At 40.9% G+C, this 26,703-nt stretch overlaps 1 protein-coding gene across 3 annotated transcripts in view; it reads left to right on the forward strand.

The window, feature by feature from the left end:
• Positions 1 to 26,703, forward strand: part of plcl2 (phospholipase C like 2) — a 288,390-nt gene that overhangs the window by 198,102 nt on the left and 63,585 nt on the right. For all 3 annotated transcript variants that reach the window (XM_087987268.1, XM_087987269.1, XM_087987270.1), the window contains exon 3: positions 10,308 to 10,508. In XM_087987268.1, the coding sequence (XP_087843394.1) occupies positions 10,308 to 10,508 (201 nt within the window). The remainder of the gene's footprint in view (positions 1 to 10,307; positions 10,509 to 26,703) is intronic.

The raw sequence follows: 26,703 nt of genomic DNA on the forward strand, positions 1-26,703 counted from the left end.
CCAACTTTTGTGAGTGAATAAATGAGAGTGCTCCTATGCCATTCCTATGTCCAACACCTACCTAAGTGGTATCCAACATGGACCAGTACTGATTCACCACCCGAAAGAGGGCAGCAGGTGATGATCAGTGGGAAGTTTTCCATGCTAACCTAATGCCATGAGACTTCATGAGGTCTGGAGTCAAACTTGAGGGCAATTCTCTCCCAACTCATTATCACTATGTTGCCACTTCTATTTGTGTCTGTCCTTTAATTGGAATAAGACATATTCATGATGTAAAGAGAAAGGGACATGGACTGTCAAGTGTTATTTGGTGAGTATGATTATAGCAGGCTATTTCTTGGCTGGTCTATGTGACAGGTCTTCTACTTTTAGCACAAGCTCCCAGATGTTTGAAATTTGACAGGGTAGGCTGTGTCGTTGTCATTTTCGATATGTAGTTAACATCAGGTATTTATCCAATATCATTCTATTTTTACTTTTCTGTAGCAGTTTGACACAACTGTGTAGCTTGTTAGGCTATCTTAAAGGGCACAGAATCTGACAGATTGTTGTTGCTAAGGATGTTAGTGTACCAGATTCATTTTCACCACAATCCAGTCATTTCATGATTATTATTAATGAATTGAATGGAATTGAATTGAATTTATTGTCACATGTACCGAGGCACAGTGAAAAGCTTTGTCTTCCGAGCAGTACAGGCAAATCACATATAGCTATGTAAATAATAGGTAAACAGTGGCAAAAACCAAGGAACAGCTACAGGTGAATGCATTCAGTATTCTAACAACAGTAGGGTAGAAACTGTTTCGAAACTGGATTGTTTGTGTTTTTTTTCAGGCTTCTGTACTTGCTCCCCGATGGTAGAGGTTGTAGAAAAGCATTGCCAGGGTGGGATGGATCTTTGAGAATGCTGGTGGCCTTTCCTTGTCAGCGAGCCGGGTAGATGGATTCTATAGATGGGAGGTGGGCCTTTGTGATTGTCTAGGCCTAGTTCACCACTCTCTGTAACCGTCTCCGATCTTGAATGATATAGTTGCCATACCAGGTCGTGATACATCCAGACAGAATGCTCTTGATAGCAAGGGTAATTGCTGTCATGCCAAATTTTCTCAGCTGCCTGAGGAAGAAGAGACATTGTTGGGCCTTTGTAACCAGTGAGTCCACATGAAGAGTCCAAGAAAGCTTGTTGTTGATGACAGAATGTAGGGAAATAGATGGTGACACCTTGCAAAATGTCCATATTACAGAGGAGGAAGTGCTGGATGTCTTGAAATGCATAAAGGTGGATAAATCCCCAGGACCTGATTAGGTGTACCCTAGAACTCTGTAGGAAGCTAGAGAAGTGATTGCTGGGCCTCTTGCTGAGAAATTTGTATCATCAGTAGTCACAGGTGAGGTGCCAGAAGACTGGAAGTTAGCTAATGTGGTGCCACTGTTTAAGAAGGGCGGTAAAGACAAGCCAGGGAACTATAGACCAGTGAGCCTGACGTCGGTGGTGTGCAAGTTGTTGGAGGAAATCCTGAGGGACAGGATGTACATGTATTTGGAAAGGCAAGGACTGATTAGGGATAGTCAACATGGCTTTGTGCATGGGAAATCATGCCTCACAAACTTGTTTGAGTTTTTTGAAGAAGTAACAAAGAGGATTAATGAGGGCAGAGTGGTAGATGTGATCTATGTGGACTTCAGTAAGGCATTCGACAAGGTTCCCCATGGAAGACTGATTAGCAAGGTTAGATGTCACGGAATACAGGGAGAACTAGCCATTTGGTTTCAGAACTGGCTCAAAGGTAGAAGACAGAAGGTGGTGGTGGAGGGTTGTTTTTCAGACTGGAGGCCTGTGACCAGTGGAGTGCCACAAGGATCAGTGCTGGGTCCACTACTTTTGGTCATTTACATAAATGATTTGGATGTGAGCGTAAGAGGTACAGTTAGTAAGTTTGCAGATGACACCAAAATTGGAGGTGTAGTGAACAGCGAAGAAGGTTACCTCAGATTACAATAAATCATGATCAGATAGGCCAATGGGCTGAGAAGTGGCAGATGGAGTTTAATTCAGATAAATGCGAGGTGCTGCATTTTGGGAAAGCAATTCTTAGCAGGACTTATACACTTAATGGTAAGGTCCTAGGGAGTGTTGCTGAACAAAGAGACCTTGGAGTGCAGGTTCATAGCTCCTTGAAAGTGGAGTCGCAGGTAGATAGGATAATGAAGAAGGCGTTTGGTATGCTTTCTTTTATTGGTCAGAGTATTGAGTACAGGACTTGGGAGGTCCTGTTGCGACTGTACAGGACATTGGTTAGGCCATTGTTGGAATATTGCATGCAACTCTGGTCTCCTTCCTATCGGAAAGATGTTGTGAAACTTGAAAGGGTTCAGAAAAGATTTACAAGGATGTTACCAGGGTTGGAGAATTTGAGCTATAGGGGGAGGCTGAACAGGCTGGGGCTGTTTTCCCTGGAGTGTTGGAGGCTGAGGGGTGACCATATAGAGGTCTACAAAATTATGAGGGGCATGGATAGGATAAATAGGCAAAGTTCTTTCCCTGGCGTCGGGAAGTCCAGAACTAGAGGGCATAGGTTTAGGGTGAGAGGGGAAAGATATAAAAGAGACCTAAGGGGCAATGTTTTCACGCAGAATGAGCTGCCAGAGGAAGTGGTGGAGGTTGGTACAATTGCAACATTTAAGAGGCATTTGTATGGGTTTATGAATAGGAAGAGTTTGAAGGGATATGGGCCGGGTGCTGGCAGGTGGGACTAGATTGGGTTGGATATCTGGTTGGCATGGATGGGTTGGACCAAAGGGTCTGTTTCTATGCTGTACATCTCTATGACTCTATGACCACTCCCAGGAGCTTGACACACTCCACTCATTCCACCTCTGTGCTGTTAATGTGTAGGGGGCATGAGTAACATCCCGCCGAAAGTCAATAATGTGTTCCTCGGTTTTGCTGGCATTGACAGCTAGGTTGTTCTCAGTGCACCATTTTTCCAGGTCTTCCACCTCCCGTCAAGTCTGTTTCGTCGCCATCTGAGATTCGACCGGCTATGGTGGTGTCATCAGCGAACTTGCAAATGGCATTAGTCTGGTATATGGCGATGCAGTCATGGGTATGCAATGAGTAGAGTAGGGGGCTGAGTGTACACTCCGGGGGGGCTCCAGTGTTGAATGTTAGTGAGGATATTACTGATTGTGGCCTGTCGGTCAGGAAATGGGGGATTCAGTTGCAGAGAGTGGGGCATAGTCCAAGCTTACTAAGTTTGAATTTAATTCAGTCATGGGTTTTGAACTGGTGTCTGCAGGGCATTAAACAGGATTTCTGAATGATCACACCATGAGTTGTGGTCCACCATTATTTGATTTTACACTTGCAATTACCAAATGAGATACTGCTCCTGTGAATATGTTGTGGGAGAGGTGAGAGGCTAGATATACATGTGAAACACCAGATAGCCAGGGTGGGGATCAAGATATGGCATGCCCCTCTGGAGGACAATGTTGCATGCATTTCTCTGTAGGGACCTCAAGTCCTTAAAGGAGGCATTCTACAAAATAATGCTATACAGAATGAAATGAATGGTTAAATGAACCTGTCAGAAGTCAGTCAATATTTAAAAGCACAGACAAATTTTGCACCAACTTGGGATAAGGCTTGAGTCTCCCCTTGATCAAAATGGTGGGTAATTGTGTTAGGTCATCAGATGCAGCATCATGTACGCAATGTCAAATCTTCCATGACGGCACATTAGACAGGTATTAGTTGCCCCATTATCTGAGTGCCACAGTACACGTTCAGCTTTCTGTCACACAAATGCACTTTGTACAATCATTGCTGTGGCTTACAGTGTGAAAAGAAGTTTACAGAGGTCACACCAATCCAGAAATTCATCCTCCAACAAATTAGTAAGATTGCTGACATCCATGGTGGGGAAATCATTGTAGGGATTCTATGTGGAAACAGGCCCTTTGGCCCAACCAGTCCACACCCACCCAGACCCATTCTCCTACCCCATTACTCTACATTTCCCCTGATTAATGCACCTAACCTACACATCCCTAAACACTACGGGCAATTTAGCATGGCCAGTTCACCGAACCTGCACATCTTTGGACTGTGGGAGAAAACCGGAGCACCCGGAGGAAACCCACTCAGACACTGAGAGAACGTGCAAACTCCACACAAACAGTTGCCTGAGGCTGGAACCGAACCAGAGTCCCTGGCGCCGTGAGACAGCAGTGCGAACCACTGAGCCACCGTGCTGCCGGTGGGTTGTGTCAAAATAAAACTGAACCTGTTGTCCATTCACCCTCTCATGCCTGCTATTCCAGCAGAGCGCTTGAGTAGCTGCCACACCATGCCTGTAGATGTTGGCAAATTTGATCAAATATGAAAAGCTCTAAACACTTGTCAAATAATTACCGACAGCCACAGTAAATATCAACCAGCAACTAATCTATAAGTATTTGTTGGTGCATTTAATTAGCATTTAGTTCTTTAATTTGGAGGTATGGAACAAATATTGTATTTCCAAATTTTTGGATGATACGCTAAGTGGGAATGTATGTTTTGAGGAATATACAAAGTGGCTGCAGGAAAATTAGTGAATAGACAAGAACATGGCAAATGGAATATAATGTGAAAAAATGTGAGGTTAGTAGGAGGAACAGATGTATAGAGTATTTCCTAAATGGTAAGAAATGTAAAAGTGTAGATGTACAAAGGGATCTAGGTGTTCTTGCTGATTAGTCACTGAAGACTAATATGGAGGTACAGCAAACTATTAGGAAGGCTAATGGAATGTTAGCTTTTACTGCAAGAGAATTTGAGTCGAGGAGTAGTGAAGTCTTGCTTCAGTTGTATAGGAACCTAGTTAACTGCATGTGGAGTAGTGTGTACAGTATTGGCCTCCTTATCTCAGGAAAGGTATTATTGCCATAGAGGGAATGCAACGAATGTTCACCAGATTTGTTCCCAGGATGACAGAATTGTCCTATGAAGATGGATTGGGATAACTGGACTTGCATTCTCTAGATTTTCAGAGAATGAGAGGCAGTGTCAAAACTTACAAAATATTTAAAGGGACAGACCAGGAAGATGCAGGTAAGATGTTTCCCCTGGTTGGAGTGACTAGAATCAAGGAGCACAATTTAAAAATAAGGAGGATGCCACTTAGGTCCAAGATGAGTTTTATTCAGACAGTTAGGTAACCTTTGGAAGTTTCTGCCACAGGCAGCTGTGGAGGCAAAGTCTGGTGATATTTAAAGTAAAAATTGATACATTTCCATCTACCTGTGATATAGGGTTATGGTGATGGGGTGAGTAAAAGGCATTAAAATGTTTGATCAGCAATGATCTTATTGAATGGCAGGATGGATTTGATAGACTGAACAGTTTATTCCTTTTCTTCTGTTCCATGATCAATATGACAAATGGCACAACATTTCCACACTGAGAATAGTTATTTTGAAAGTGAAGTTTGTATAATCATATAGTATAGAGAAAAACATTCAACCTTTTGTGCCTGCTCTGGCTTTTTGAGAGAGCTGTGCTGTTAGTCCCACTCCTCTGCACTTACCCTTTTTTTTCTTTTTAAAGTATTCATCCACTTCCCTTTTGAAAATTATTTTTGAATCTTCACCCACCATCCTTTCAGGCATTGGACTCCAGATGAACAGTGAAATTCTTTTTGGAAAAAAAAGTCAAATTACAAATGCAATTTCAACTCACTAATGGTACAGCAGTTTTTAATGGATCCCTTGTGCTACAGGGCAATAATTTCTCTATCAAGTTATTGATTTTTCCATAAAGTAGGAACACATAGTGTTGTTCCAAAGACTGTCTTACTGCTGCTAGGGAATTTCTGCACATTACAGATGCCAGTGGGACTGGCTGAATTTGAGATTGTGTTGTAATAATTAATTTTGCAGTTGTAGGTTAATTCTAGAGGGCATTTAATTTGCCTTTATTCTGTACGTTCAAGGTACATGCATATCGAACAGACTTCCGGCTACACTGAAGCATTGGCTAATTTTCTGTGCAACATTCTGAGCAAATGTTAAACTGCTAGAGTTATTGTATAATAGAACAGAAATAGAAGCTTTTTTCTGTTATTTTATTTAATATATTCAGATTTTAAATATTTATAGTATAAAGTAGCAGTATTTTAAAAGATTAGTTTTAGTCACCTTTTCTCTTTCAACCTTAAATCCAGTATTTTCATATGCCCAACTATACTTTTATTGGGAATGTAGAACAAATTTTCCTGCAGGCTGATCCCTCTTCTAACTCTTGCTGAGAATGTGTAATAGCGAGAACTGCAGATGCTAAAGGTCAGAGTCTGAAAGTATGGTGCTGGAAAAGCACAGCAGGTCAGGCAGGAGAATCAACATTGTGGGCATAAGCCCTTCATCAGCAATGTGGAGGGGGAAGGGTGCCGTGGGGGTGGGGCAAGGGAAGGTAACTGAGAAGGCGGTAGGTAGATGCAAGTTGGGGGTGATGGTGATAGGTTGGAGGGGAGGGTAGAGCAGAAAAGTGGGAAGGAAAATGCATAGGTAGGACACAGCAAGAGGGCAGTGCCAAGTTGGAGGTGGGTCTAAGATGAGATGGGGGAGAGGAGATAAGGTAGCAGGTGAGGTCGACATTGATGCCATGTGGTTGGAGTGTTTCAAAGCGGAAGATTAAGCATCTTCCTCCAGGCGTCAGATGGCTTAGATTTGGTGATGGAGGAGGCCCAGGACTTCCACCACCTTGGTGGAGTGCGATGGGGAATTGAAGTGGTCGGCCACAGGGCAGTGGGTTATTTAGTCCCCCAGAGATGTTCCCTGATACATTCCTTGAGTTGGTGTCCTGTCTCCCCGATGTAGAGGAGACCGCATCGAGCGCAACAAGTAGATGAGATGTTTGGATGTGCAGGAAAATCTCTGTTAGATGTGGAAGGATCCTTTGGGGCCTTGGATGGAGGTGAGGGGGGAGGGGTGGGCGCAGGTTTTACACCTCTTGCGACAGCAAGGTAAGGTGCCAGAAGTGGAGAGTGGGTTGGTGGGGGGTGTGGACCAAACAAGGGAATTGCGGAGGCAATGGTCCCTGCGGAATGCTGATAGGGTTGGGGAGGGAAATATATCTCTGGTGGTAGGGTCTGATTACGGGTGGCAGAAATGGCGGAGAATGATGTGCTGTATCCGGAGATTGGTGGAGGTGGAAGGTGGGGTTCAAGGGCGAAGGTGCGGGAAGTGGTGGAGATATGCTGGAACCTATAATAGGCCATCTAATTATCAAGCCAGCTGGGAAAAAGTGATGTTTGTATGAAAATTTCAACCTGATCTGAGGCCAGTGTTTGTTGTATTTTGTTATTGATTTTTAACTTTTTTTTCCACTGCCTGCTTGTAATTAGACATGGTATAGTTTGTTTCAGTACCTGTGCTAGGAATAGTCAAATATTTATCAAGGATTTTTTTCATTGTACTTATAAAATTACAGCTGCTGGAGATGATAGTGCAGTGGTGATGTCTCTGGCCTGGTATTTCAGAGATGCAAGCTAATTCTCTGGGGCAATGAGCTCAAATAAATTCAATTAATTTCCCTTCTCGTTCATAAATTGCCTTATGGGAAGGAAATTTACTATCTATAACTTGTACCTGCCATTTACACCACAGTAATGTGGTTGACTTTAACTGCTCTCTGAAATGAACTGGCAAACCAGTCAGATCAAGGGCAGTTAGGAAAGGGCAACAAATGCTGGCCTTGCAATGATGCACACATCTCATGGAGTGTTAAATAAGTGTACGTAGCAAATTCAGTTCCATCGCCTCTGCGGGTATTCAGTCTGTTCAAGCTAAGCTGTAGTACAAATGAATAGTTTCATAACAGCAATATAACTGTTTAGAAAATAGCATTATGCTGTACGTGTTGGTGATGAGCTGAGGTGACATGACAAGTTCATATTCTCTCCATCACAAAGACTACCTGAGCAACATTATCCAAAACCAGTATGTCTTATTCCATCTGTCATTAAAAAGCTCATCCATACCTTCAACATCACCAGGTTTGATAAGCCAATTTTAGCCCTAACTAGCCTTCAAATTCTGCTGCTGATTTCCTACCTTGGCAAAAATTCATCTCATCTATCACGCAACCTTTGTAGTTCACATTCCCAAAATGGCTTCTCTCCAAAATACTCATGTTTGTGTTCAAATTGGCCATGCCTATAAGGCAGACGACAGGAATATGATGAAATGCTCAACTCTTAACTGGATGAGTACAGCTCTTGCAACACTGAAGAAGACAACGTGGCACACTTGATTGGCACATAACCAACCACCACCTTCAACATTCACTCCATTCACAACCAACACAGACATAGCACTATGTATCATCTACAAGATGCACTTCAGCAACTCACGAAGGTTCCTTTGATAGCACCTTCCAAACCTGTGACCTCAGCCATCTTAAAAGACTAAGGCAACAAATGCCTGGGAGCACCATCACATGCAAGTTCTCCTCCAAGCAATACACCATTCTGGCTTGGAATAGATCACCATTCCTTCACTATCACTGGGTCAAAACCTAGAACTCCCTCCCGTAAAGCATTGTGGATGTACTAATGCTTTGGGGACTGCAACATTTAAGAAGGCCGCAACCTACCAATGCCTTTTCAAAGGAAATTAGGGATGGGCAATAAATGTTGGTGTAGCCATAGAATACATTTCTGGTATATTCGCAATGGCAACACTTCTATCAATCTATGTACACTTGCCAATCAATCAGTAATCACTTTTCATACAATCTAAATGTTGTTTTACTTTGGTATTTCATGTTAATTGACATGATGTGAGTACAAGATGAAAAACTTGAACAAAATTTAGCTTTCTTTAGCAACACTCAAGAATAAGTTTCATTGTCTCGTTGCTTCAGATCTCCTCTTAACTTTCTCTTCAAGGAAAACATCCTCACCTTCTCCATTCTATCTTCAGAACTGAAATTCCTCATCCCCGGAACCATTCTCATCAACCTCTTCTGCACTTTTTCCGATCGTCAGATCCTTCTGAAAGCACAGTGTCCAACTGAGGCTGAAATAGTGTCTTAAACAAGTTCATCATAATCGCTTTATCATGTCTTTGTACTGCATACCTCTTTTAATGAAGCCCAGGGTAATGTAGACTTTATTGACTCATCTCTCATCCTGACCAGCCACCTTTGATGACTTATACACCTGTACATCTAGATTCCTGTGCTCCTTCACCCGATTTACAAGTTTACCCTTCATTTTATATTGTTTTTCTGTGTACTTTCTACCAAACTGTATCACCCACACTTATTATTGAACTTAATAGAGGCAACGGCCTAGTGGTATTATCACTGGACTGTTAATCCAGAGACACCGGTAATGTTCCACGGATCCGAGTTCAAATCATACCATGGCTGATGGTGGAATTTGAATTCAATAGATATCTGGAATTAAGAATCTAATGACTACTATAAATCCATTGCCAGTTGGCAGAAAAAAAACCTCATTTGGTTCACGAATGTCCTTCAGGGAAGGAAGTCTGCCATCCTTACCTGGTCTGGCCTACATGTGACTCCAGACCCACAACAAAGTGGTTGACTCACAACTGCCCTCTGGACAATTAGGGATGGGCAATAAATGCTGCCCAGCCAGCGACACCCTCATCCTGTTACAAAATTTTTAAAAAACTTAATCTGCCACCATTCCGCCTATTTGTCGATATCTTTCTGAAGTTCTACACTAACCTTCTCTCACTTTTATAATGGTTCCAGGTTTAGTACCGTATGCATTTTAAATTTCACAGCTACCAAATGGGATTTGGACTCCGTTTTCATCATTTCCCAATTCTCTGGATTTCACATCTTGTAACCTTACCACTTAGCTACTATATTGAAGATTAAAGATTTGAATACATGAATGACTCTGGGCTTTTGAATCCAGTAATGTTGCTATTATATGACCATCTCCCCCTCTTAATGAATAAATAATAATAATTAATTAAATAATAGCAATCAATTTCTTTCAAGGTCTAACTGTATAATAGTAATGTTATGATTATTCTGTACTGAATTGTCTGCAACTAGAGGAAGGTATTTTTGACTTTTGTGATTTATGGCGACCTGGGCTCCAGAAATACAGTACGTGGGAATTGTCCTGATCAGATTTTTAGAACTTTATGAAATTATTATTCCAATTGATATCTGGCTGTATATTCTTTGCAGTAAGATTTGGATGTAAAATGATATTTATAAGTTATTTACAATTTCAAATTGTTGATTTTACTTTATTTTCCTTTTTCAGAATGCAATAGTTTCTTTCAAAGAAATATGTGGCCTGTCCCCAGTTTCTAATCTAATACAGTGCTTTATGGCATTGTCGACATTTCTGAACAATGATAATATACCTATTGTCATATTGAACCTAAAAGATGATTACCCTTCAATGGAGCCACAAGGAGTAATCCCAGAAGTCCTGAAGAAAGTCGTTACTGCATATGATGTTGTAAGTAGCCAACCAAACCTACACCCATTTCTACATTAAAGCAAGCGATGTTGCGTGTCTTAGGCATTCGGGCACAAAACCTCCACATATGTTTAGGGTACAGCATTGACTTTATGTAATGTAATCACATTATTTCCTGCTATCTGTGCAGCACTGTTGAATTATATATAGCATTTGATAATTATTTTCACACTTACTGTAAAACATATCTATTCACTGCAGGTGTCAAAAATAAATACTTTATTGTTGTGAGTTAATGAAGCGACGTGCTTGACCTTTAATTGCCCCTGGAATGGGCTAGCAAGCAATTCTGGTTGTATCAAAACCTCCAGAAAGCCAAAAGAAAAGAAAACTGTCAGACAGACCATGTACATTGATCTCAGCATCAGAAGTGACATTAGCAAACCCAGTCCTGTCCACTGTGCACAGTCCTCCTAACATCTGGGGACATGCACCAAAATTGGAGTGCTGTCCCACAGATGTGTTAAGCAAAAGCATGAAGTGGCTGTATTTACAGAATTATACCTTGCAATGTCCTGGACGTGATCATCAGATTCCCAGGCTATGTTCTGTTCCACTGGCAGGGCAGACTCACCAGAGATAATAGGACAATGGTATGTCAGGAAGGAGTTACTCTAGGAGTCCTCAATATTGACTCCACAAAATCTCATGGCATTAAATCAAACATGGATGAAGAAATGTACTGTTCATTACCACTATCGCCATCCATCAGCTGTTGAATTGGTATTCTCTCATGTTGAACTCCACTTTGTAAACACTGAGGATAGCTAGGGCACAGAACGTATAGAATAATTGGGGGATTTCACTGTCTGTCCTCGAGTGGACATCATCTATCGCATTCTTAAAGGCATAGCTGCTCAATTGCATCTTCAGCAGATGGTGAAGCAATCAACAGGAGCGAAAAAATCACTTTGTCACCGATGCTAGTGATAGTGTTGGGAGGAATGACCACTACGTAGTCTTTGTGATCCATCTTGTAGATCCATCTTCTGATTGAGGATACCATCCATTGTATTTTGTGAAATTATCATTGTGCTGGTGGGATAGACTTTGAACAAATCTAGCAATTCCATGAGACCATCCATGAGATGCTGTACATCAGCAGCAGAATTTTATTCAACTACTATGTGTAATCTCATGGCGCAGTATATCCCTCACCCTTCCATAACCATCAAATCAGGAGATCAGTGCTGTTTCAAAGAAGAAAGCAAGATGGCATGCCAAGAGCAACAACAAGCATACGTGAAACCGTGGTGTCAACTTGGTGATGCTACAACACAGGACTAGTTGTATGACTGTTATGGGGTAAATCCCTCTGCTCATTTAAACCTGACACACACACAAGCTACCCTAGTGCCGTACTCTGTTAAATTTCGAGAGGCAAAGAACTATTCCAGATTTCACTATTTGGAGTAAAAGTTAACAATTTTATTCTTTAAGTCCAACAGAGAACATTAAAACCACAACTATTTACAACTCCTTTCTCTTAATCTCCTTTATCTTCTACCTCCCACTCTACAATACTAGTCTGATTTTAGAAAAAAGTCCTGATTAAGATTTACGAAAAATAATCATGTTTCAAAACCAGCCAGTTTTGTCGATTCTCCTTTGTAGATTTTCCTCTGTATTTTCCTGCGTTGTCTTTTCTTCAGTCTTCTGCTGCACAACGTTTCATATGGACAGGTACCTTTCAGAGAACTGTTTGGCTAGCAGTCTGATTTTGTTGGTGCTCTTTGCAGTTTTCCCTCTACTGTTCAAAATGTCTCATTTTATACACCAAAACATTGGATCATTTCATTGGTTTGTTGTCATCCCAAGCAGTAAAATTCAAATTTGATTGGATTTTGGTCTCTGAGGCATAATTTAAACTGGCCGAATTTGAATTTGTTTGCATGGAAACACAGCACCAGCTATTTATGCCAACCAAATGTTGCATTTTTAGATTATTCAGCACATTCTGTGCTTTTAGTCCTTGCCAGCTTCCTCTCTCTCTTAAAGGTGCAGTACACACCTACACCTTCATAACAATGACAACCAGTGAAAGTAGCATGCAATAGACAAACCTGTAGCCAGTAGCTGAGCTCTAAGGTCTGCAGTCCTGCCACATCCAGTCATGAATGGTGGTGGACAACTAATGAGCTAACAGGAGGAAAAGGATCCACAAATATTCTCATCTTTATCCTCAGTGATCAGCACATTAGTGCAAAGGACAAGGGTGAACTATTTGCATCCATCTTTTCTGTCTCATCCTGCAATTATCAACCAATGTGATTCCGTCCATATGATATCAAGAAATAGCTAAAGGCACAGGATATTACAAAGGCTACAGGCTCTGACAACATTTTGGCAGCCATACTGAAGGCTTATGCTTCAGAATGTGCTGCACCACTAACCAAGCTGTTCAGTACAGCTACAACATTGGCGTCCTCCTGACAGTGTGGAAAATTGCCCAGATGTATCCTGTATGCAAAAAGCAGAATAAATCCAATGCAGCCAATTTACTCCCCTGTCAATCTATTCTCGTCATCAGAAAATTGAAGGAATGCTATCAAGCAGAAGTTGCAAAAGAATAACCTGCTCACTGATGTTCAGGCCACTCAGCTCCTGACATCATGAAAACCATGGACAAACGAGCTGAACCAGAGGTGATATTAAGGCCACATTTGACCAATTGTGTTATCAAGGAGCCCTAGCAAAATTGGAGTCGTTGGGAATTGAGGGAGAATTTTCTGCAGGTTTAAGCTACATTTAGAACAAAGGAAGATTGTTGGAAGGCATTCATCTCAGCTCCAGGACATCTCCATTCAAGGTAGTGCCTTGGGTCCAACAATCTTCAGCTGCTTCAATTCCTCCTTTCCATCATAAGGTCAGAAATCGGGATGTTCACCAATGCTTGCACAATGTTAGCATCATTCACGATTCCTCAGATACAGAACTAGTCCATGTCCATATGCAGCAATTGTTAAGTGGCAAGTAAAACAGCCATAGAAGTGCCGAGCAATGACCATCTCCAACAAGAGAAAATCTAATCACAGCCCTTTAAAATTCAAAGGTATTATCAATGCTAAATTTCTTACTGTCATCATCCTTGAGTTACCAGTGACCAGAAACTAAACTGTGCCATATAAATACTGTGGCTATAAGAGCAGGTCAAAGCTAACCACCTATCTTCACACTGTCCACCATCTACAAAGCCTAAGTCAGGAATATGCAGAGGAACCTTGATTATCGGAAGAACACAGGCGGGGAGCATTTTGTTTGGTTAATTGAATGCCGGATAACATAGTTTAGCCAAGCATCAGGACCTTGCAATCTTGCCAGATAATCTGATATTTGGATAATTGAATACTGGATAATCGAGGTTCCTCTGTAATTGAATCCTCTCATCTTGCCTTGATGAGTTCAACTTCAACAACACTCAAGTATTTAAACAGCATTCAGCAGAATGCTGCCTGCATGATTGGCAGCCTGTCCACCATCTAGAATGTGTTCACTCTGTTCTTCCCCAACATACAGTGGCAGTAGTATGTCCTGTTTACAAAATGTGCAGCAATAACCAATCAAGGCGCATTCAAAAGCACCATCCAAACAGCAAATTCTATTATCTAAAAGAAAAGGGTAACAAATGAATATGAACACCTGTTGCCCTCCAAACCTTAACCATCCTGTCTTGGAACTATTTTGCCATTTCATTATTGTCACTTGGTCAAAATCCTGGAATGACCATCGTAATAACACCATAGGTGTCCTTCACCCCAACAATTGCAGTGGTTTAAGAAAGCAACTCCCCATCACATTCTCCAGAATAATTGAGTACAGGCAATAACTGGTGGCCTAGGCAACATCCCAGAAATAAATGAAAAAAAAAACAATTGCATACCCGAATAAACCTGGACCAAATATGAAAATGTGACTGGTTTCCAGGGTGATGTGCCCATTGGATTAGAGTTGGCCTTGATTAGCCTCAATCTAGGGCAATGTGGGAAAAGAAATGCATGGCTAGGGGGTGGCCGCTGCACCCACCTGCGCACTTCCCTCTGACTTTCTGACCCTTTCCCATGTTTGCCACCACATGAGGCCCAACCAAAAAGCACTTGTTTTCTTGCCATGTAGACTACTGAAATCTGGGCATCCAGCAGTGATCTCCAAGATCCAGAAGTTGCTGTTCTTTGATTTCAGTATTGTCGTACAAGATTTCACATTCAAGGGCTTGTGATTTAATGGAAAGATTTTAAGTGGTCTTTTTGAACATGATCTAGTGAGCTTTCTCATTGTGGGTGTGTGAAGCCTGTCAACTGAAGATGTCCACCCCCATACTTAGTGCGTGGTAAATTTCAGCCAAAGTTTCTATGCACTTAACTGCAGTTGAGTGCTCCATTAAATACTATATCACACTGACTTTGAGACACTATTTGCAGACTACATCTTACTGCAGGTTGGGTGATGGGCAGAGATATCCAAGTACCCCTATTTGCACATGTTAATGAGACTTGTGAATAATTATAATTGTTTTCATGGTCACTGCATTAGTTTGTACGTTTTCTCATGAACAACTTTAGCCTCCATCAATATTTGTCTACTCATCCTGCAGTATAATTAGAAACATCAAGCAACCAAGCTTAAACCAAGAACTGTGAATAAACATCTGAAACAAGAACAAAAATTGCTGAAGAAGCTCAGCAGGTCTGGCAGCATCTGTGGAGAGAGAAAAGAAATTACATTTTGAGTCCTGTGACCCTTCTTCAGAACTGATAGTGTATGCTATATATGCAGGTGACAGGAAGTGTTGGTTGTGGGGTGGGTGGGGGTGTTTGGGAAAGGAGTGAGCAGATAGGAGAGGTTGGAGCCCAGAGAGAGAGAGAAAATTAGGCAGGCAACAGGGTGATTGATATTAAGCCAGGAAAGAAGAAAACCTGATAACTGGGACCATTAGAGGGTGAAAATGGGTTGGCTGTTCTGAGTGCAGCCCATCTCATGACAGGGCCTGGGGTGTGAGGGTGGACAAAAGACATGGAATTAGGTGTTCAGTTTCTAAATTATTGAACTCTATATTGAGCCCCGAAGTCTGCAGGCCTCTCTTGGAAGCTGAAATGCTGCTCTTCAAGCTTGCACTGCAGCAGGCCCAAGTCAGAAATGTTGACCAGGAATCATGGTGGTGTGTTAAGAGCCAGGCAACTGGAGGCATGGGGTGGTTTTTTCAGACAGAATGAAGGTCTTCCATAAAGCAGTCTCCCAGTCTGCACTTCACCTCAAAAATGCAAGAGAGACCACTTTGTGAGCAGTGAATACAATAGACTAGATTATGTAAAGTGCAGACAGATCACTGCTTCACTTGGTATGTATGGCCTGAACACTGGTACGTGAAGAGAGAGGAGGTAACTGGATAAGTGTTACACCTTCTGTAATTGAATGGGAAGGTGCCCTGAGGCTGTAGAGAGGTGTTGGGAGTGGAGAAGGAGTGACCAGGGTGTCTTGGAGAGAACGGTCCCTGTGGAAGGCTGACAAGGGAGGGAAGGGGATTATATGTATCCAGTTGGAGGTGGAGGAAATGATGTCTTACGATCTTTTGGATGCGGAGGCTTGTGGATGGAAAGTGAGAACCATGGGACCCTATCAGTGTTGGTTGGAGGAAAGCGAAGTGGTGAGGGCAGAAGTGTGGGAATTGGGTCGGACATAGCTAAGAGCCCTATCAAACACTGTGGTGAAGAATCCTTGGTTGAGGATAAAGGTTGCCACTTCTGAATTCTCCTGTGGAAGGTGGCATCATCAGAACCGGTGTAACGGAGCAAGAGAAACTGGGTAATGGAGTAGAGTCTTTACGGGGTGTGTGCTTTCTACTCGCTAATATCAGTTCTGAAGCTGGGTCACTGAACTTGAAACGTTAACTCTGAATTCTCTCAGCAGGTGCTGCCTGAACTGCTAAGTGATTTTTAAATTCACTGTTGGGATGTAGGCGTTGCTGGATGACCAGCATTTATTGGCCATCCATAGTTGCACTTTTGAAGGTGGTGGTGAGCTGCTTTCTTGAACTTTTGCAGTCCACCCACTATAGATTGACCCACAATGCCCATGATTTTGACACAGTGACACTGAAGGAATGGTAATATGTTTCCAAGTCAGATGGTGAGTGGCTTGGAGGAGAACTTGCAAGTGGTGTGTTTCTCAAGCATCTTCTATTTTTGCATCAAGCAAATAATCCATCTCACGCAGATTTCCTGTGCTATGTCACTTTAAGAAATCCATGTCTGGTTTCAGTTTTAAATTGCTTTTTGAATTACTGCTATGCAGCAGTATGAATAAAGGAAGTGTTCAATATACTGTTTGTCTCTTGATAGATATTGCATTCAATATGATTGTTTTGATGAAGTAGCAAGTAATGAGTAAAAGGTGGATGATTTTGGAGATGATTTCCTTCCAAATAAACCTGTTGGACTATAACCTGGGTTGTTTGATTTTTAACTTCGCCCATCTCAATCCAACAGCAGCACTTCTACATCTTACCTTTATTTGAAAGACCTAGGACAGAGCTTTGGAGAGTCAATCTAAATGTTACTTGCCCTGATTTGTTGTGCACATTCCAGGTACAGAGATGTTTTCAGAAATTTCATTGTATTTATTAAGTTTGTCAGAACAAGTATACTTAATAGCAGTGTGTTTTTCAGTCAGTCCACTATGGGACACCGTCTTGCATTTCTGATTGACTGACTGGGGACATATCTCTTATTCTCTGCTTTTGTGTAAAGTTCTCCTGTTTTCCTACCTTATGATCCAAACCGCCAAGAATCATTACTTATTAACCCTTACTATCCATAACTTGCTGTAAATGGTCAGAGACATCCTGAGCTCTAATTGGCTCATCAATGCATGGACAACATATTATTAATCTCAGATTGGCAGTATATGCCAAATTCCTAAGGTTTTTGTGACAGAGTCCCACCTACTCCAGTGATGCATTATATCTCTGAACAGCCTGATTAAAATGTGTCTATACCCAATTTCTAACTTAAAAATCACACAACACCAGGTTATAGTCTAACAGGTTTAATTGGAAGCACTAGGTTTCAGATCGCTGCTCCTTCGTCAGGTAGTTGCCCTGACAAAGGAGCGGCGCTCCAAAAGCTAGTGCTTCCAATTAAACCTGTTGGACTATAACCTGGTGTTGTGTGATTTTTAACTTTGTACACCCCAGTCCAACACCGGCATCTCCACAGTATGACAATTCCTAACTGGTTTCCTTAAAAGTAATGGTGAACTTAGTGCCATCACTTCCTACTGTTTCCTGATGCATTCTTCTACCATCCAAGCATTTTGTAAAATCACTCCTTTTATATCAGCTTGTCTGTATCAACCTGCCATTTAGTAATCAGCAACGTGGCACCAATTTAGACAATTAGGTGTCTTGTGACAAAGCTCACCTTTAACAAGGGTTATGCTGTTCTTGGCTTTTTTTTCCAGAGAAATCGCAAACTACACAGACTCCGAAACGTCTAGGATTGAAGGATTTTAGGGCTAATTTGATAATAGCTAACAGATACTGCCTCAGGCAGAAGTCCTTCAAGTTTTTAAAAAAAGAACACTCCTTCAATGAAAGGGGAGTGGCCAGTTCTCCCAGCTTAGCCTTTCTTTGGTTTGGTTTTAACAGTAATGTGGAAAAAGGGTGCAGGACCCACAGAAGCAGGTCCTGGCTGGTTCACTCTCTCTGTGACTTCTATCCTGTAAGAACCTGTGTTTGATTTTACCTTTTGTGCCAGGGGGTGTTTATGGGGATTGTTGCAAGTATTTGGAACAGCATCATTAAGTTGGAATGATCTGTTGGATTTTAATAGAGGTTAAGTTTTGTGTTATTCTGTTTTCTGTTGTTTGTGTTTCATTCAGTAATCTTGTAAATGAACTCTGTTTTGTTTAAGACAAAGTGGTTTGACCAGCATAATTTCTCCTGAAATATCCATTTTACACCTGCTTAAAACAACTTGCAAAGTTAGGGTCTGGGCTGCCTTCTTGAAATGTTTCTAGGGGGCTGGCCTGGTCTATGCTGAAAATGTGTTGCTGGAAAAGCGGAGCAGGTCAGGCAGCATCCAAGGAACAGGAGAATCGACGTTTCGGGCATAAGCCCTTTTCTGAAGAAGGGCTTATGCCCGAAACGTCGATTCTCCTGTTCCTTGGATGCTGCCTGACCTGCTCCGCTTTTCCAGCAACACATTTTCAGCTCTGATCTCCAGCATCTGCAGCCCTCACTTTCTCCTCGCTGGCCTGGTCTATAACAGTCTATCTAGGAATATGTTGTATCACCTTCAAGTGAATTAATACTATCCCAAATATCCTAATGCATGAAATGATTCTCCAAAGCCTATCAATATCTTTTAGTTACAAGAGCAATGTGTGATTCCACAACTGTTGATGCCTAAGCAAAATTAAATTTAAAATGATCATACAAGCTAATGTACATAGACCAGTTACATAAAGTTACGAAACTAAATAATTCAAAAACATAACATGTTCACATCTGTAGGCCTAAGTTTACATTAGCCTCAGCCATAAAAACAACCATAAAAACATGATCTTATTTTTGACCTGGGTCATAGGGCTATTTTCTTTTACAGAGAATGTTTTACGATTAAACAATATAGTTTATTTTCTCATTTGCTTAAGTCAAAATTCTTTGAAAGATAACTCAATCTGACAGCGTGAAATGTGTATTGTGTAATCTTTGAAATAACTCCACAGAGGGCAGTACCTCATCACCAAATTACCTATTATTTACACATGCATGGTACTTACACTGGCCCAGCTTCCTCAGTGTGAACAGAATCTCTAACCTTCTGTTTATATATGTCAGCCAGGGCTCCCTGATTGGGGCTGTTAACTTTGTCCAATCAGGGAACTCTTATTATGAGGTCCATCTGGATGACCCTCGTTACAATCGCTCCAACCTTCATTACAGCTACTTAAAATCTGCTATCTTCTTTAGGACATGTATCCATGTTTGATTAATAGACTAAAAGTGGAAAGATGTTTATCTTTTGTGCTATTTCATCTATTTTCTGTTCTGTCATCCCTTCTGTTCCTTATGTATAAGTCTTCCTTACTTGCGCTTCCTGAATTAATAGGACTATTGATGTATTCTCGATAGGAGTGAGAGAGGCAGGGTAGTTGTCATGCGGGACTTCAACTATCCAAATATTGACTGGATCACTACAGTATGAGTACTATAGATGGGTCAGTTTTTGTCCAGTGTGTGCAGGAGGGCTTCCTGACACAGTATGTAGACAGACCTACAAGGGGCAAAGCCACATTAGATTTAGTACTGGGTAACGAGCCTGGCCAGGTGTTAGATTTGGAAGTAGGTGAGCACTTTGGAGACTGTGATCACAATTCTGTCAGGTTTACTTTAGTGATGGAAAGGGATAAGTGTACTCCACCGAGCAAGAGTTACAGCTGGGGGAAGGCAAATTACGATGCAATTAGGAAAGATTTAGGAAGCGTAGAATGGGGAAGGAAACTGCAGGGGATGAGCACATTAAAAAATGTGGAGCTTATTCAAGGAAAAGCTCCGGTGTGTCCTAGATAAGTACGTACCTAACAGGCAGGGAGGAAGATATAGAACGCGTGAGCTGTGGTTCACTAAGGAAATGGAATCCCTGGTCCAGAAGAAGAAGAAGAAGGCTTATGTTAGGACAAAATGTGAAGACTCAGGGCGCTTGAGGGTTATAAGGAAGTCAGGAAAGACCTAAAAAGAGAGCTCAGAAGAGCGAAGAGGAGACATGAGAAGTTGTTGGCAGACAGGATCAGGGTTAACCCTCAGGCTTTCCATAGGTATGTCAGGAATAAAAGAATGACGAGAGTTAAATTAGGGCCAATCAAGGATAATAGTGGAAAGTTGTGTGTGGAGTCAGAGGAGATAGGGGAAGCACTAAATAAATTTTTATCTACAGTGTTCACTATAGAAAATGAAAATGTTGGCGAGGAAGATACAGAGATACTTGCATCTAGACTAGAAGAGATTGAGGTTCACAAGGAAGAGGTATTAGAAATACTGCAGAGTGTGAAAATAGACAAGTGCCCTGGGCCGGATGGGATCTATCCTAGGATCCTCTGGAAAACAAGAGAAGAGATTGCCGAGCCTTTAGCATTGATTTTCAAATCATCGTTGTCTACAGGAATAGTGCCTGAGGACTGGAGGATAGCAAATGTTCCCTTGTTCAAAAAGGATAGTAGAGACAACCCTGGTAATTACAGACCAGTGAGTCTCACTTCAGTTTTTGGTAAAGTGTTGGAAAAAGTTATAAGAGATAGGATTTATAACCATTTAGAAATCTGATCAGGGACAGTCAGCACGGTTTTGTGAAGGGTAGGTCGTGCCTAACGAATCTTATTGACTTTTTTGACAAAGTGACCAAACAGGTAGATGAGAGTAAACTGGTTGATGTGGTGTATATGGATTTCAGCAAAGCGTTCAATAAGGTTCCCCACAGTAGCTATTATACAAAATGAGGAGGAATGGGATTGTGGGAGACATAGCAGTTTGGATCAGTAATTGGATTGCTGAAAGAAAACAGAGGGTTGTAGTTGATGGAACATGTTCATCTTGGTGTCCAGTTACTAGCGGTGTACCGCAAGGGTTGGTGTTGGGTCCACTGCTGTTCGTCATTTTTATAAATGACCTGGATGAGGGTTTGGAAGGGTGCGTTAGTAAATTTGCGGATGACGCTAAGGTCGGTGGAGTTGTGGATAGTGACGAAGGATGTAGTAGGTTGCAGAGAGACATAGATAGGATGCAGAGCTGGGCTGATAGGTGGCAAATGGAGTTTAATGTGGACAAGTGTGAGGTGATACACTTTGGATGGAGTAATCGGCTAATGGTAAGATTCTTGGGAGTGCAGATGAGCAGAGAGATCTCGGTGTCCATGTATACAGATCCCTGAAAGTTGCCACCCAGATTGACAGTGTTGTTAAGAAGGCATACAGTGTTTTGGCCTTTATTAATAGAGGGATTGAGTTCTGGAACCAGGAGGTTATGCTGCAGCTGTACAAAGCTCTGGTACGGCCACACTTGGAGTATTGTGTACAGTTCTGGTCACTGCATTATAAGAAGGATGTGGAAGCTTTGGAAAGGGTGCAGAGGAGTTTTACTAGGATGTTGCCTGGTATGGAAGGAATGTCTTATGAGGAAAGGCTGTTCTCATTAGAGAGAAGAAGGTTGAGAGGTGACTTAATAGAGACATACAAGATAATCAGAGGGTTAGATAGGCTCTCCCTGTCCACCCTTTTTCTAAGTATCGTAACGGCAAACACAAGGGGACTTTAAAGTGAGGGGAGATAGGTATAAGACAAATGTCAGAGGTAGTTTCTTTACTCAGAGAGTAGTAAAGGTATGGAATACTTTGCCTACAACAATAGTAGATTCGCCAAGTTTAAATGCATTTAAGTCGTCATTGGACAGGCATATGGACGTACATGGAATAGTGTAGGTGGGATGGGCTTCAGATTAGTATGACAGGGCGGCGCAACATCGAGGGCCAAAGGGCCTGTACTGCGCTGTAATGTTCTATGTTCTATGTATTGTTCAAACCACTGTGACCCCAGATGTTGTTTCTGGACAAGTCAGATTCCAGACTGAAACCTGGCTCAATATACTGGCTTTTTTTCTTACTTTAGCGAGTTCCTATTATTTAAATGGAGATTGACTGCAGAAAATTACAAAACAAAATGACTTTGGGAGTCGTCTTCTATGAATCACAAAAAAATGTCATCCAACCTCAATGGATACTATGGAAGACAAATGGAATGTTGGCATTTATTTCAATGGGAATGGAATATAAAAGTTGGTAGGTACAGTAGCGCCTCGACTTATGAACTTAATCCGTTCCGGGACCCTGTTCACGAACCGAAAAGTTTGCAAACTGAATCAATTTTGCCCATTGTTCGGATAGCGTAAGAATGCATGGACGTAGCAACGAATGCTGTTCACAGCGCACGTGCCAAAGATGAACTGAATGAGATCACGCGGGGCCCGAGAGCTTTTGCGTTCAACGAGCGTGTAGCAAAGCAGAACAATGAAACCACGTGGTCGCACACGGGCTTTTTGCATTTGTACCTTCATTCATACCTTGAATTTCATACGTACATTGAAGCAAAGTTTTACGTACAATTCTGTTTATAAACCGATTTGTTCATGAACGGGGTCGTTTGTATGTCGAGGCACTACTGTATTTCTAAAAGTGGGCAAGGCACTAGTTGGACCACAGCTGAAATACAGTGAACAGTGTTGGGCCTGTTACCTCAAGGAAGGTACACATGAATTGGAGACGATCCAAAAAAGGTTCACTAGTACGCTGCAGATGCGGAGGGACTATCTAATGAGGAGAGGTTGAGTAGATTGGACCAGCAGTTGTTTGAATGAGAGACGACCTCACTGAAACATGTCGAATTCTTAGAGGATTTGCATGAGTAGAAGCAGGAAGGCTATTTCCCCTTATGGGAGAGTCTATGACTAGAGGATATAATCTCAGAATAAAGAGTCATACATTTAAGACAAGACTTTCTTCTCTTAGAGGTTTCTGATTCCGTGGAGGGATGTTGAGGCTGGGTTATTAAGTATATTAAAGACTGAGACAGACAGATTTTTAGTCAGTATTCAAGCGTTTCAGGGTAAAAGCAAGGAAATTGATTTGAGGATTAATAGATTAGCCAAGATCTCATTGAATGGCAGAGCAGACTAGGGCTGAATAGCCTACTTTTGTTTTTTATAGACTTTCACTGAAACACAAACACATAATGCAACAGACCCAGTTCTAATAGTAAAGCAGAATTTATTACGCAAAGAAAATGATAAAATAGAATAACTAAAGTATTTACATACAGCATGCATTAAAGGATTTCAAAACACTTGGCAAAATACCAGTTTCAACTGCCTCCCATTATAGTACTCCAAAACCAAAAGAACTTTCTTCTCTGTCCCATAGCATTTAACTTAGTTGTAGTTTCAATTCCCAGTTGTGAAAATCTCTTCCTTGATTCATCATGATGTGGAGGTGCAACAGGTTTATTTGAAATGACAGGTGATGAAGGAGCACTAATCTGAAAGCTTATGATTTCAAATAAACCTGTTGGACTATAACCTGGTGTTGCGGTACTTCTGACTTTGATTCATCATGTAATGAAGCTTAAATTTTCTTAGCTTCATGTAACCACTTTGGGTTTTAACCAAACATTTCTGGTCTGGAGCTTTTAAACTGAACTCCTTAGAGTGAAGTAACCTCTTTCCTAACAGGCGTAAAATATATCCTTTTCTCAGGAGCAATTGTTTTACACATCTAGCTTCAGCCAAGACATTTGCGAAGTGTCAAAATAAAAATAAAAAGGCTTCTATAAGCAATTGGTGTTTCCTCCAACCAAGGGAAAAATAAAATCAATTTCTGACATCCTGAATTGAAAATTTAATACATATCTATTTACTTTGTTTGCTCTTAAAATTCCACAAATGTAAACAAATTCCTATTAACCTTCTCAAACTATCTCTCAGACTATTGAAACAGAAGATCACCATAGCAACAGAAATGTCTTCAAGTTTATCATTTTGACATACAGAAACACACATGCCACTAATTCAAAATTCAAATGTCCAAAATATACCATTAAAATATACATAAATCTCACACTTTGTATCACTGAGTAGTTCAGAAGCCGCAGATGTCATTATCTTATGGGTTAAATAGCTAATGAAGCTATTTAAAAACCTGCAAAATAAAATTACCACTCTGTTGTCCAGACCACTATCAGAGACACTGGCATAATTACGTCTAACTTCTGAAAAAAAAAGAATAACAGGGTTAAAGACAAAACCATGGTCTTGAAAACTGTCAGCAATGCAAATTTAACATAATTACAGCAATTTTCAGGATTAAATGTAACAGTATTAAAACCTGGCTACAGTGGGGCCCCTATTTACGGACGTCCATTTTACGAAAAAGCGCACTTATGAAGACAATCTCATACAACGGTGTATTAACAAAAATTTTAAAGATCTGACACATGCATGTCTATTTGATATTATTCTCCATTATGTTCTGACTTTCATACAAATCGACTTGCGAATGTACTCAAGAATGGAACCCATTCACAATTTTGGGGTTTCTTGTATTGGGGTTTATTATAATTGAAGTAATTAATAGTGAGAATATCTTGGTAATGCAATTAAGAATTAGTACACTCATTGATGAGCTTTTAAGCTCATGAAGTGCAAAGATTAGCAGATGCATTTGGAAAACTCTGCAATGTGAACCAATTCTACAAAAATTTCTTTTGTATGTAAATCAGTAGATTAAGAGATGAACAGCTGTGTGCTTCTCACAATTAGAATTAGATTTGATAGGCTGAAAAATTTGAAAACTTTGGTGAGTTGAGTCATGGGAGAATAAAAGAATGAGAGAATTTAATCAAAAGAATCAGCTGTCAAGTAGTTTTAATGGTTGTGCCATGAATTGGAGTACCCTTAGTTTTTGAAGGGTCAAATGCATTTCCATGATCAAAGAAGGAACATTAAGTTTGGAATCAAATGCAGGTGTGGGAGGCAATGCTGTAGTGGTATTGTTGCTGGACCAATAATCTACAGACAATAACGTACAGGAGACTTGGGTTGAAATAGCAATCTGCTGGCAGTGACCATATGGGATTGCCAAGTTTAGAGCTCTATGGGTGCTGAGCAGGTAGGTCAACAAGGGAAACAGAGACAACAGAGTCATTAGGTCTTTCAGGCACAGAGCATAACTATGGCCTTTATAAAAATAAGCTTGGTATGGCTAAGAGATTAGGAAGTTTGAACAGTACTGAAAACTCCTTTAAACCCAAGAAATGCAGACACCCTTCAAACGTCATGCCAAGCAAATATTCCTGAAAACTCATGATGGCCTAGTTTCTTTCTCCTTCATGCTGAACCTCCAAACAATCTACTCCTTCAATGGACAATCTCTATTCAATGCTGCTGAAATAACTTAATTATTGTCCTCGAGTTAATTGATGATTATTGCATGCATCAGTGACCTTTCCAAATGCATAAAGCTGATACTTTGTTTACTGAAACAGAAGGGTCTATTTTAATCATGCCCTCCTAGCAGAAAATATAAGTTGGCAGTTCAAATGGTACCTGATTGCCTACATTGCCTTGAGCCATCTGTGATTTATACAAAACTGATTAGATATTTTTGCTGCCTAAGTTACTCATTTTACAATACTTACAGTGTATATTGCATAAAATTGGCTATGGCATGTTTTGTTTCCTTCTGTTAATTTTAACATGCATTGCAAATTATTTTAAATTATGTGCTTTTGTAACTTATTTAACATGTTGCTATCCTTGTGTTTGACATCACTATTCAGGGGTTCAAGATCTGTTCTATATTACATTGGATAATCTTTCCCTCACTCTTCATTTCACACCAGAAAATGAATAGCACTGACATTCCCTGGTCATACGCCAAGTATGAACTGTGGGTTATTTTCTTATTCATTTTTATTGGCTTTTTATAAGTTTCCAAATGCATGTTCGTGGCACAGAACCTTGCCTACCTGTAGCATATACTCGGAAATCCGGGTCAGAGGTCACATGACACCAGGTTATAGCCCAACAAGCTTATTCAAAATCATATGCTTTCAGGGTGCTGCTCCTTCGTCAGATGAAGAGAAGCTCATAGAGATAAGACAAGCAGAGAGATCAAAAGATCACACACCATGTGATTAGAGTGTCGACAGGCTGAATAATAAGTCTCTGCAGCTTATCAAAAGTGTCAGACAGTGTGAGTAAAGTGTCAACAACTGAATAGCAAGTGAAGGAATGACCTGTAATCCAATGAGTCGAGGCAGAGAAATAATCACAAAAAAATTAAAATAAGATAGTGCTGGAGATAAACCAAATTGCTGGAATAACATGATAGGTATGAGTCGAATGCTAATCAAAATAACAAGTAATCCAAAACAGTACAAACTAATTAAGGTAGAGAGACCATAAGTTATCAAGGTAATGGTGTTAAAACAGGACAAGAAGGAAGATTTTACACATACAGAACAATATGGTGGGGTTACATGTAGGGCGACATGAACCCAAGATCATGGCTGAGGCTGTCTTCATGGGTATAGAAGTTGGCTATCAGTTTCTGCTCGGTGATTCTGCGTTGTTGTA

The sequence above is a fragment of the Chiloscyllium plagiosum genome, unplaced genomic scaffold, assembly GCF_037043375.1.
Source record: "Chiloscyllium plagiosum isolate Xiang-an unplaced genomic scaffold, Cpla_swu_hap1 HiC_scaffold_5, whole genome shotgun sequence".
Taxonomy (NCBI): Eukaryota; Metazoa; Chordata; class Chondrichthyes; order Orectolobiformes; family Hemiscylliidae; genus Chiloscyllium; species Chiloscyllium plagiosum.